Source organism: Odontesthes bonariensis, chromosome 20, assembly GCF_027942865.1.
Source record: "Odontesthes bonariensis isolate fOdoBon6 chromosome 20, fOdoBon6.hap1, whole genome shotgun sequence".
Classification (NCBI taxonomy): domain Eukaryota; kingdom Metazoa; phylum Chordata; class Actinopteri; order Atheriniformes; family Atherinopsidae; genus Odontesthes; species Odontesthes bonariensis.
In genome coordinates, this window is record NC_134525.1 from 359221 (window position 1) to 372641 (window position 13421).

The window sequence follows — 13421 nt, forward strand, 5'->3', positions numbered from 1 at the left end:
TGAATCCCCGCACCTGTGATCAGGTTAGTCCTGGCACCTGTGATCAGGTGAGGCCTCGCACCTGTGACCAGGTGAGTCCTGGCACCTGTGATCAGGTGAGTCCTGGCACCTGTGACCAGGTGAGGCCTCGCACCTGTGACCAGGCGAGTCCTCGCACCTGTGACCAGGTGAGTCTTCGCACCTGTGACCAGGCGAGTCCTCGCACCTGTGACCAGGCGAGTCCTCGCACCTGTGACCAGGTGAGGCCTCGCACCTGTGACCAGGCGAGTCCCTCACACCTGTGATCAGGCGAGTCCTGGCACCTGTGACCAGGTGAGGCCTCGCACCTGTGACCAGGCGAGTCCCTCACACCTGTGATCAGGCGAGTCCTGGCACCTGTGACCAGGTGAGGCCTCGCACCTGTGACCAGGTGAGGCCTCGCACCTGTGACCAGGCGAGGCCTCGCACCTGTGACCAGGCGAGTCCTCGCACCTGTGACCAGGCGAGGCCTCGCACCTGTGACCAGGTGAGGCCTCGCACCTGTGACCAGGCGAGTCCTCGCACCTGTGACCAGGCGAGGCCTCGCACCTGTGACCAGGCGAGTCCTCGCACCTGTGACCAGGCGAGTCCTCGCACCTGTGATCAGGTGAGTCCTGACACCTGTGATCAGGTGAGTCCTGGCACCTGTGACCAGGCGAGTCCTCGCACCTGTGACCAGGCGAGGCCTCGCACCTGTGACCAGGTGAATCCTCGCACCTGTGACCAGGTGAGTCCTGGCACCTGTGATCAGGTGAGGCCTCGCACCTGTGACCAGGTGAGTCCTGGCACCTGTGATCAGGTGAGTCCTGGCACCTGTGACCAGGTGAGTCTTCGCACCTGTGATCAGGTGAGTCCTAACACCTGTGATCAGGTGAGTCCTGGCACCTGTGACCAGGCGAGTCCCTCGCACCTGTGATCAGGCGAGTCCTGGCACCTGTGATCAGGCGAGTCCTGGCACCTGTGACCAGGCGAGGCCTCGCACCTGTGACCAGGTGAGTCTTCGCACCTGTGATCAGGTGAGTCCTCGCACCTGTGATCAGGTGAGTCCCTCGCATCTGTGATCAGGTGAGTCCTCGCACCTGTGACCAGGCGAGGCCTCGCACCTGTGACCAGGTGAGTCCTCGCACCTGTGACCAGGTGAGTCCTCGCACCTGTGATCAGGTGAGTCCTCCCACCTGTGATCAGGTGAGTCCCTCGCATCTGTGATCAGGTGAGTCCTCGGACCTGTGACCAGGTGAGTTCTCCCACCTGTGATCAGGTGAGTCCTCCCACCTGTGACCAGGTCAGTCCTCCCACCTGTGATCAGGTGAGTCCTCCCACCTGTGACCAGGTGAGTCCTCCCACCTGTGATCAGGTGAGTCCTCGCACCTGTGATCAGGTGAGTCCTATCACCTGTGATCAGGTGAGTCCTCACACCTGTGATCAGGTGAGTCCTCGCACCTGTGATCAGGTGAGTCCTATCACCTGTGATCAGGTGAGTCCTCACACTTGTGATCAGGTGAGTCCTCGCACCTGTGATCAGGTGACCTGTGACCAGGTGAGTCCTCGGACCTGTGATCAGGTGACCTGTGATCAGGTGACCTGTGACCAGGTGAGTCCTCGGACCTGTGATCAGGTGACCTGTGATCAGGTGAGTCCTCGCACCTGTGATCAGGTGACCTGTGATCAGGTGACCTGTGATCAGGTGACCTGTGATCAGGTGAGTCCTCGCACCTGTGATCAGGTGACCTGTGATCAGGTGACCTGTGATCAGGTGAGTCCTCGCACCTGTGATCAGGTGGGTCCTCACACCTGTTTATCTGACTGTTCATTCTGTTTCAGGTGAAGAAGGCGTTCTTTGCTCTGGTGGCGAATGGAGTGCGAGCTGCTCCGCTGTGGGAGAGCAAGAAGCAAAGCTTTGTGGGTAAGATCCCCTCGCTAACCTTATCAGTTTTTACAACCTGAGGTCATGTGATCAGACCCTGAGGTCATAGATCAGGGCCTGAGGTCATGTGATCAGGGCCTGAGGTCATGTGATCAGAGCCTGAGGTCATGTGATCAGAGCCTGAGGTCATGTGATCAGGACCTGAGGTCATAGATCAGAGCCTGAGGTCATGTGATCAGACCCTGAGGTCATGTGATCAGGACCTGAGGTCATGTGATCAGGACCTGAGGTCATGTGATCAGAGCCTGAGGTCATGTGATCAGGACCTGAGGTCATGTGATCAGGGCCTGAGGTCATAGATCAGAGCCTGAGGTCATAGATCAGAGCCTGAGGTCATGTGATCAGAGCCTGAGGTCATAGATCAGAGCCTGAGGTCATAGATCAGAGCCTGAGGTCATAGATCAGAGCCTGAGGTCATAGATCAGAGCCTGAGGTCATGTGATCAGATCCAGAGGTCATGTGATCAGGACCTGAGGTCATGTGATCAGGGCCTGAGGTCATGTGATCAGGGCCTGAGGTCATGTGATCAGGACCTGAGGTCATGTGATCAGGACCTGAGGTCATGTGATCAGGGCCTGAGGTCATGTGATCAGGGCCTGAGGTCATGTGATCAGGACCTGAGGTCATGTGATCAGGACCTGAGGTCATGTGATCAGGGCCTGAGGTCATAGATCAGAGCCTGAGGTCATAGATCAGAGCCTGAGGTCATAGATCAGAGCCTGAGGTCATGTGATCAGGGCCCGAGGTCATGTGATCAGATCCTGAGGTCATAGACATGAGCCTGAGGTCATGTGATCAGAGCCTGAGGTCATGTGATCAGAGCCTGAGGTCATGTGATCTGTGGACTAAAAACTCTTTTTATGCTTTAAAACTCTGTTTTTTATGTTTTGTTGGAAGCTCTTTGTGATATTTGTCCTTGAGAGCTGCTGAACTGATAAAATGTTACTGATTTACTGAGTGTTTCGTTTGTCTGATGACACAAAGGCCTGAATGACCTTGTGTTTTAATGGATCAGACATTAGGCTCCGCCCCTCCACACACCTGAACACTCACGTTTTTATCTTTCAGGAATGTTGACCATCACAGACTTCATCAACATCCTGACCAGATACTACAAGTCGCCCATGGTAACGCACACACACACGTTACGGCTTATTTAAACATGAAACCAGTTCTGTTTGAGTTCAGGTGAGTGTAGACGGGCGTCTCTGAGCCGTCACATGACCTCAGGTGTGGTCAGTTTGAGTGACAGGTGTGTGTCCAACAGGTGCAGATCTATGAGCTGGAGGAGCACAAGATCGAGACGTGGAGAGGTAGGAGCACACTGAGCAGAGATCAGCTGCAGCATGTTGTATGTTGGTAATCACACACCTGTCCGTGTTGGCAGAGCTGTACCTGCAGGAGACCTTCAAACCTCTGGTGCACATCTCACCTGACGCCAGGTACCCTCACTCTGCACTGAAAAAAATACTCCTCCAAAAATAAGTTAAAAAAACAACAAATACAAGATGTTTTTGCTTGAAATAAATCAAATTTATTCATAAAGCACATTTCATGTCCAAAACAGTTCAAAGTGCTTCACATAAAATAAAAGGATTGCAGCAGGGAGTGTAAGAAGCATTAAAATACATAAAATAATATAAAGAGAAACAAATAAGATCATTTAAATGAATTTAAAAACAAGCAACAGTCTAGATATCGTGCAGATTTCATGCATAGACACATGAGAACAGAAATGTTTTTAACCTGGAAAAATGTCTCCATTTGGTGAAAGTTTAATCTATAAGCAAAGAAATCTGCCAATGGAACTAGTGAAAATCGGCTTGTCCAGATTTCTTGAAATAAGATGTAATATTTGAGACTTTTGAGATAAAAGTGATCTTGAAATTAGCTTAAAAACCTCTTCAAATGTTTTGAGTCATATGATATGTGACTCAAAACAATTTGTTTTCAAGACTTTTTCATTTAACAACATATTCCAGATGAATTGTCTTCAAACAAGTCCCTATATCTGGCTGAAATAGTACTTGTTAGGGAGTTGTGTCTTATATTAAGTATAATGAGATATTTTTACAAGAAATGAGACAAATATACTTGGTAAGACTTTGATTTTTTCCACACTGAGCAGGACCTGCTGAACTCTGCTGAACTCTGCCTCTCTCCCTCTCAGTATCTTTGAAGCCGTCTACTCTCTGATAAAGAATAAGATCCATCGGCTTCCCGTCATCAATCCCATCAGCGGGAACGCCCTCTACATCCTGACCCACAAGAGGATCCTGAAGTTCCTGCAGCTCTTTGTGAGTCCACATGCTGCCCAGCAGGGTCCTGAGTGTTTGAACCGGTTCGACTTGGGTTTGAACAGAGTCTGAACTCTAAACTGTTTCATGTTCTGTCTCATCTGCTGGTCTGAAATGTAAAAATGGAGCATATATCAGGGCGTCTGAGGTGTAAAACTCCTTCTTCCTGTTCCTGGGAGCATATATCAGGGCGTCTGAGGTGTAAAACTCCTTCTTCCTGTTCCTGGGAGCATATATCAGGGCGTCTGAGGTGTAAAACTCCTTCTTCCTGTTCCTGGGAGCATATATCAGGGCGTCTGAGGTGTAAAACTCCTTCTTCCTGTTCCTGGGAGCATATATCAGGGCGTCTGAGGTGTAAAACGCCTTCTTCCTGTTCCTGGGAGCATATATCAGGGCGTCTGAGGTGTAAAACTCCTTCTTCCTGTTCCTGGGAGCATATATCAGGGCGTCTGAGGTGTAAAACGCCTTCTTCCTGTTCCTGGGAGCATATATCAGGGCGTCTGAGGTGTAAAACTCCTTCTTCCTGTTCCTGGGAGCATATATCAGGGCGTCTGAGGTGTAAAACTCCTTCTTCCTGTTCCTGGGAGCATATATCAGGGCGTCTGAAGTGTAAAACTCCTTCTTCCTGTTCCTGGGAGCATATATCAGGGCGTCTGAGGTATAAAACTCCTTCTTCCTGTTCCTGGGAGCATATATCAGGGCGTCTGAGGTGTAAAACTCCTTCTTCCTGTTCCTGGGAGCATATATCAGGGCGTCTGAAGTGTAAAACTCCTTCTTCCTGTTCCTGGGAGCATATATCAGGGCGTCTGAGGTGTAAAACTCCTTCTTCCTGTTCCTGGGAGCATATATCAGGGCGTCTGAGGTGTAAAACTCCTTCTTCCTGTTCCTGGGAGCATATATCAGGGCGTCTGAAGTGTAAAACTCCTTCTTCCTGTTCCTGGGAGCATATATCAGGGCGTCTGAAGTGTAAAACTCCTTCTTCCTGTTCCTGGGAGCATATATCAGGGCGTCTGAGGTGTAAAACTCCTTCTTCCTGTTCCTGGGAGCATATATCAGGGCGTCTGAGGTGTAAAACTCCTTCTTCCTGTTCCTGGGAGCATATATCAGGGCGTCTGAGGTGTAAAACTCCTTCTTCCTGTTCCTGGGAGCATATATCAGGGCGTCTGAGGTGTAAAACTCCTTCTTCCTGTTCCTGGGAGCATATATCAGGGCGTCTGAGGTGTAAAACGCCTTCTTCCTGTTCCTGGGAGCATATATCAGGGCGTCTGAGGTGTAAAACTCCTTCTTCCTACACAACCCAGGTATTTATTTAGTTCCCCATTGTTTGAAAGTTCCTCATCTAACGAGCCATTCTGATTTTCATTTCTATAGTACGTCAGTCCTTAAGTTGACTCCGCCTCCTCTGCTAAACCCCGCCTCCTCCGCTAAGCCCCGCCCACTCCCCCTGCTGGACGGATGAAGCCAGCTTCTGGTGGAAATGTTCTGCTGTCAGCTGCTCTGAGGAGCATGCATCTTCCATCCAGCAGCAGCCTCAGAGGATATCAGAGCCCAGTGGATAAACTCTATCTGAGGCTAATGTTCCAGCAGAGTTAGCTAAAGACTGTGGATAAACTCTATCTGAGGCTAATGTTCCAGCAGAGTTAGCTAAAGACTGTGGATGAACTCTATCTGAGGCTAATGTTCCAGCAGAGTTAGCTAAAGACTGTGGATGGACTCTATCTGAGGCTAATGTTCCAGCAGAGTTAGCTAAAGACTGTGGATAGACTCTATCTGAGGCTAATGTTCCAGCAGAGTTAGCTAAAGACTGTGGATGAACTCTATCTGAGGCTAATGTTCCAGCAGAGTTAGCTAAAGACTGTGGATGGACTCTATCTGAGGCTAATGTTCCAGCAGAGTTAGCTAAAGACTGTGGATAAACTCTATCTGAAGCTAATGTTCCAGCAGAGTTAGCTACAGACTGTGGATAAACTCTATCTGAGGCTAATGTTCCAGCAGAGTTAGCTAAAGACTGTGGATAAACTCTATCTGAAGCTAATGTTCCAGCAGAGTTAGCTACAGACTGTGGATAAACTCTATCTGAAGCTAATGTTCCAGCAGAGTTAGCTAAAGACTGTGGATAAACTCTATTTGAGGCTAATGTTCCAGCAGAGTTAGCTAAAGACTGTGGATGAACTCTATCTGAGGCTAATGTTCCAGCAGAGTTAGCTAAAGACTGTGGATGTGCAAGTAATTAACGCAGTAATTAACGGTACACATGCATTACTACGAGTTACATCTCCAGCTTGGTCCATCACTGTTGATGAGAAAGCATTGTTTGCTAGCATCTGCTGCTAGCTTACAGCTAACCTGCTAAACTATTTCCCTGTGGGATCAACAGAGGAACTATCTGTATCTGTATGTAGAGATTTCCTTTTCCTTTAATTTGACAGACTGAGGCTGTGTTCGAAACCGCCTACTGCATACTACATACTTCCAAACTTCCATACTGCATACTGCATACTGCATACTACATACTTCCATACTTCCATACTGCATACTACATACTGCATACTACATACTTCCATACTGCATACTCATCGATCAGACAGTATGCAGAGCGTTTACCCACAATGCATTTCGCTCCTGCCCGAGCCGAAATCAGCCGGCCTGAAGCTGATTTCTCTTAAGCTCTAAACTCTGTAAACTTTAGCAACATTTGAAACATTTTCAGGCGAGAAAGTAGTCGTTTAGATCCCCAACGTGTTGAAAACCTGACAAAATACCGGCTATTTACAATTTTGTTCCCACGAATTCGGCGCTACTAAAGCTAGCCGCAGTGAGCTAACACACTTCCGGTTATTTTCACAAAATAAAATACCCGTTGCCTTTTATCATAGGGAAAGCCATTACGATACAATTGGTGCTTTTGTTTTGAAAACAGGAAGTGAACCTACCCTCGTTGTAGCTAGCTTGAAACTGCCGTTTTGACAGGAAATGGCGATCGGCGACGTCACGTTACGTTGCATCTTGGGTAGTTTGAGGATGAGTAGTAACCTCATGATGCATACCCAACATTTAGGAGAATCCAGTATGCATCCGGGAACTTAAAAAAAGTTAAAGTTAGTAAGAGTAGTAGGAGAAGTAGGCGGTTTCGAACACAGCCTGAGTATCACACTGCTCCGTCCCACGCTAAGCAAAGCTTCTTCTTCTTCTAACAGGACTAAACACAAGTGAAAGTTCTTCTTCTGTGGTTCTCACCTGTGTGTGTGTGTGTGTGTGTGTGTGTGTGAGGTGTGTGAGATGCCCATGCCGGCCTTCATGAAGCAGACTCTGGAGGAGCTCGATGTGGGGACGTACTCCAACATCGCCTACATCCACCCCGACACGCCGCTCATCACGGCGCTGTCCGTCTTCACACACCGCCGCGTCTCCGCCCTGCCCGTCGTCGACCACAACGGTAACCAGCATCATGGCCGCCGTGTGTTCTCAGAGTTAGTGACGTTCTCTGACGTGCTGTCTGTGTCCGCAGGTAACGTGGTGGATATCTACTCCAAGTTTGACGTCATTGTGAGTACACCTGTCCTCTGCTGGCGCTGATCAGAGTGTTGTTGGCGGTCACAAAGAGCCTGAGTGTGATGTGTGTGCAGAACCTGGCAGCCGAGAAGACCTACAACAACCTGGATGTGACGGTCACTCAGGCTCTGAGGCACCGATCCCAGTACTTTGAGGGAGTCATGAAGTGCAACAAACTGGAGACTCTGGGGACGATTGTGGACCGGATCGTCAAGGCCGAGGTAACGCACAGAAGTCAGATCATCAGATGGTGGAACTTTAAAAGCATCGTGATAAAATGATTCGCCCTCGTGTGTGAGTTTCCTTACAGCAGCATGCAGAGGAATAAAAAGTTAATAATAAGTTAGTAATAACCCCGATGAGGTTACAGAGGCACAGTCCAGTCCTTGTACCTGAGCATCTTCAGAGGAATGTGTTTTTTCTTTGTTAAGCCACTTAACTCTGAGCTGTGAACCATTCAGGCAGGAAAAAGGCTCCTAACTCAAGGGATGAACCAGTGTTGTGTCCACACAGAACAGGTTACTTTCAGGTTGCTGCTCCACCTTTGCTCCAACCCTCACCTGTGGGTACAGATCTGGGTGGAGACCCAAATAATGAGGTCGAGGATACGAGCGGCTGGAATGAGTTTCCTTCAAAGGGGGGCGGGGCTTAGATATAGGGGGAGAAGCGCCAACATCCGAGGGGAGGAGCTCCACTATCCAGGGGGAGGAGCTCCAACATCCGGGGGGAGAAGCTCCAACATCCGAGGAGAGGAGCTCCAACATCCGGGGGGAGAGGCTCCAACATCAGAGGGGAGGAGCTCCACTATCCAGGGGGAGAAGCGCCAACATCCGAGGGGAGGAGCTCCACTATCCAGGGGGAGGAGCTCCAACATCCGGGGGGAGAGGCTCCAACATCCGAGGGGAGGAGCTCCACTATCCAGGGGGAGGAGCTCCAACATCCGGGGGGAGAGGCTCCAACATCCGGGGGGAGGAGCTCCAACATCATCGTCAACAGCTCGTTGAGCGCCAAAATGGCCTTTTTTAGAGGCCTTATAACTCAGCCATAAAGCATCACACAGACCTAATTTAAGTTTATATGTGACAGGAGACTCTCGGCTTTAACTGAACCAAAGGGTTTGTTGATACATTATACAGCTGTGACACAACGGCAGTTTACGTTTTAGGAAGACTACATCTCGGCCGAGGTGTCTCCCACTATGATCCCCCCTCTAATTTCGGTACTGCACCAATTCCTCGAACAATTGTCTCTCATGTCCAAAATATCTGCCCGATCTGAACAAATGTTACTTCAAAACGTAGACATTTTTGTCCTCTTTCACACAAAGTCACACTCATTGAGGTTTGCCTCACAGATTTATCACTAATTGCCTCTGAGCGCAGAGGTCGCCTCTCCAATTCCGTTATAAAGGCCTAAAGTCATCAAATTCAGGTGAAAAATTATTTTAAAACTGCCATAGAAAACGAGCCACACATAGTAGCTGTAAGAAAATCACACCGCTGGCTTCTGCCGTCTCTTGGGGCGCTGACGGTTCAAGAATTATTCGGATACGACTTTTACTTTTCGAACAGCGACTGTTTGTTCGAGACAGTCGAGCGTAGTCAAAATTATGGTGCAATTTTAAGAAGCCATAGTGAGCGTACATGTCAGAGACACAAACGAGCCGCACCTGCTCCTGTTACTGGGGCAACGCCTTGTTAGCCTGCTCTGTTCTAAGACTGCTGATGAGGGCAGAGCCAAGATGGATGCCCTGTTATAACAGCTTCATGTTATAAATCTGATCTGCGTTTCTCCTTTAAAGTGATAGTGAGGGGAAGTTTGAAAATACCCACAATGCAATGGGAAAATGCATTGAAAAGCACTTAACGAGGCCATTTTGAAAATGCCATAAAAGCTGTATTTTAAACAGGACCTTGATTAAAAATGACATAGCTGTCTTCATCAGACCTGTCTTAGGAATTTTGGGCCTATGTGAGGCCTCACAAAGGCCCAAAATTCAATGGGAAAATCGATTGAAAAGCACTTAACGAGCCAAAAATGCCCTATTTTGGAGCCCTCATAACTCAGCCATACGACATCACAGAGACCTCATTCAAAGTTTATATGTGACAGGAGACTCAACTTTTACGGGATGTGGAGCTGTTCCAGCACATTTCTGACCCCAATGTAAATGTTTGCTTGCAGGTCCACAGGCTGGTAGTGGTTGATGAGGAGTCTCGTATCGTTGGCATTGTGTCGCTGTCGGACATCCTGCAGGCGCTGGTTCTGACCCCCGCAGGTGAGTTCCTCTGTCCCCACGGGGACGCTCCATTTAACTCTGAACCCTCATGACTCCATGCCTAAACCAAACCACAAACCTGAGCATGACCTCATTTTAAGCCTAGGAGTCCCAACCCTCCCCATCAATTGGTGGGACTCTGTCATAACTAACCAGACTAGAGTTTTATCTCCTTCTTCATCAGAATAAAGATTTAAAGTCTCTTTCAGAGGCTTATTCTCATGTTTCAGAAGATCAATCAGCATTTAATCTGAAATTAAACATTTAATCTGATTATTCATGTTTTTAAGAGCAAAAGTCTTCCTATGATTTAAAGCAGTTTTTATCTGACCCCAAACCGCAGGTCTGAGGAGGAAGGAGTCCATCCCCTGTCAGCCCGCCGCGCCGGACTCAGCCAAGCCAGAGGCAGCATGTAACCCAGAACCGAACCGGGACCAGGACCAGGAGCCCGGTACAGAGACCGAAATTAAACCAGAACCAGACCAAGACCAGGAGTCCGGTACAGAGACCGAAATTAAACCAGAACCGGACCAGGAGTCCGGTACAGAGACTGAAATTAAACCAGAACTGGACCAGGACCAGGAGCCCGGTACAGGGACCGAAATTAAACCAGAACCGGACCGGGACCAGGACCAGGACCATGACCAGGAGCCCGGTACAGAGACCGAAATTAAACCAGAACCGGACCAGGACCAGGAGCCCGGTACAGAGACCGAAATTAAACCAGAACCAGATCAGGACCAGGAGCCCGGTACAGGGACCGAAGTTAAACCAGAAACGGACCAGGACCAGGACCAGGAGCCCGGTACAGAGACCGAAATTAAACCAGAACGGGACCAGGACCAGGACCAGAACCAGGAGCCCAATACAGAGACCAAAATTAATCCAGAACCGGACCAGGACCAGGAGCCCGGTACAGAGACCGAAATTAAACCAGAACCGGACCAGGACCAGGAGCCCAGTACAGAGACCGAAATTAAACCAGAACCAGAACCAGACCAGGACCAGGACCAGGAGCCCGGTACAGAGACCGAAATTAAACCAGAACCGGACCAGGACCAGGAGCCCGATACAGAGACCGAATTTAATCCAGAACCGGACCAGGACCAGGAGCCCGGTACAGAGACCAAAATTAAACCAGAACCAGACCAGGACCAGGAACCTGGTACAGAGACCGAAATTAAACCAGAACCAGAACCAGACCAGGACCAGGACCAGGAGCCCGGTACAGAGACCGAAATTAAACCAGAACGGGACCAGGACCAGGACCAGGACCAGGAGCCCGGTACAGAGACCGAAATTAAACCAGAACCGGACCAGGACCAGGAACCCGGTACAGAGACCGAAATTAAACCAGAACCGGACCAGGACCAGGACCAGGACCAGGAGCCCGGTACAGAGACCGAAATTAAACCAGAACCGGACCGGGACCAGGACCAGGAGCCCGGTACAGAGATCAGCTGTAGGGAAGCTGAGGCTGCAGAGAGCTGCCAGCAGGGAGAGGCAGAGGGGGAGGCGGCGGTGTGACATCATCACCCCAATTCTGTGACGACTCGCCACGCTTGAGTCAGGTCAACCACCACAGAAGAAGAAGGAAACGTCCGTCTGCTGTGATTGGATGGCAGCTGGGAGGTGGGAGGGGGCTGTGGCTGAGGCCTGCCAGAGCCAATCAGGGATCTGTGAGAAAGGTTCTGGTTCTGGAGGAGTTTCATCAGGGCCCGTTTTCTGCCCCCTGCTGGTGAAAATCCTCCCCTGCAGCTTTGCTTTGTTTATTTATTTATTCACACTAGTCGTAAACAATCAGATCAGTTTCATCCAGAAACCCAACCAGAACCGATCCAGTAACCTGCCCTCTGATTGGTGGAGAGATTTTTAAATGAGCGAATCGTAAATCTGAGGCGGCGTTTATGAGCCGCCACGTTTGTAAATCTGACGTCCGGTTGTTGCTTTGGCTTAAAGTTTTTTAAGAATCTGTAAAAAAAAAAGTGATTTTATTGTTAAACGAGTAACCGCCAAGGGGCGGGACTCTCTGGGCCAATGGGGGATAGATGCTTTATATATCAATCTGTATTATTGTGACTGCCCATGAGGACTCTGGGAAATGTAGTAGTTTAAGAGAGTTCCTGTAACCATGTTCCTGTGCTGTGAAGAGGACAAATTAAAGCTGCTGATTTTCCTGCTGATGCCTCCAGCCGTTCTGTTTGGGTCAGGTTGCATCCTGTGGGACCGGCAGCCGGAGGGTTCTGGTTCTGGTCCTGGACCTTGATATCAATCAAGTAGCAAACCACCCCACATTTTCAAGAAAAATAACAAATCTTTCCCTGTGTCCTTATGCCGAAATCTTAGTTGTCCCACCACACATGCGGAGCTCTTCGCGCGCAGAAACCACAATTTAGAAGACAATTCCCCCCCATGGGATATTCATGTTTAAGAAGAATTTATCTTGTCTTTTATTTGTTTGAATTAAATTCTCTGGACACTTATTTACTTTCCTTATGTGAGACTATGTGTTTATACTTTACGTATCAGCATTCAATGTGACCAACAGTCATACTTGGATTTTTAATGATCAGAGGACATCTTAATTCAGACAACTTAATTTAGCTTGACCAATGTGCAGAAATTTCACATATATTCATATATAAGAGGTTTTCTGCTCACCTTATGTTCGGGCGCCTCGAATTGTCTGAAAAAAGGGTCCCCCTCGATCTCCGAGTCTGCCATGGCAGGTCACGGCACCAAATTGTTAGATCGATTCTTTCAATGGAAGCTCAAGAACAAGCCGGAGGAATTTCAAGTTAAATGAAGTGTTTATTGGTAGTCACACGTCAAAGGGTATCAGCGCTGGGCTCAGTGGAACAGAGCTCCCACAGGAAATCCGTCAAACTGAGCCTCGATTTCCGGGTATCTTTTGCATTTATAGCCTCATAGGTTAGACTCACACTCGACCGAGTATGATTGGTCCAGGACCAGGACCAGAACTCCTGGGCCAGAACTCTGTCAGAATCTGATTTGAAGAACTGAATCTGTTCATATGTTTGGCTGTTTTTTACCTCTGTGATCAACACATCTGACATTAAATTAATTAAATCATTGATGTTTGATTAGAATCTCGATTAAAAACACATTATTCACTCTGAAAATGACTTTTAATATGAACCCAGTCATCATTTCTTCTTTCTTTATTGACACCTGGACAGGTGTTGTGCATGATTAACACAAGTCGTGGCACATCAGTGAGAAAACATGACTTTTAATGCAATAAAATGGTGTTTTGTTCCTTTACGTCTGACACTGAGCTTCTGTCACTGAAGCGTCAAAGTATGCTGAGGATGGAGGGAGCCCCGATTAA

The 13421-nt window shown here is 48.7% G+C and overlaps 1 protein-coding gene across 6 annotated transcripts in view; it reads left to right on the top strand.

Annotated features, from left to right (window-relative positions):
• LOC142370195 (5'-AMP-activated protein kinase subunit gamma-2-like) overlaps positions 1-13212 on the top strand; it is a 48199-nt gene extending 34987 nt beyond the window's left edge. For all 6 annotated transcript variants that reach the window (XM_075452667.1, XM_075452668.1, XM_075452666.1 and 3 more), the window contains 10 exons: positions 1840-1921; positions 3011-3069; positions 3210-3255; positions 3330-3384; positions 4113-4239; positions 7510-7675; positions 7748-7785; positions 7866-8012; positions 9976-10069; positions 10413-13212. In XM_075452667.1, the coding sequence (XP_075308782.1) occupies positions 1840-1921; positions 3011-3069; positions 3210-3255; positions 3330-3384; positions 4113-4239; positions 7510-7675; positions 7748-7785; positions 7866-8012; positions 9976-10069; positions 10413-11596 (1998 nt within the window). In that variant the 3' untranslated portion in view covers positions 11597-13212. The remainder of the gene's footprint in view (positions 1-1839; positions 1922-3010; positions 3070-3209; positions 3256-3329; positions 3385-4112; positions 4240-7509; positions 7676-7747; positions 7786-7865; positions 8013-9975; positions 10070-10412) is intronic.
• Positions 13213-13421: the final 209 nt, after the last annotated feature.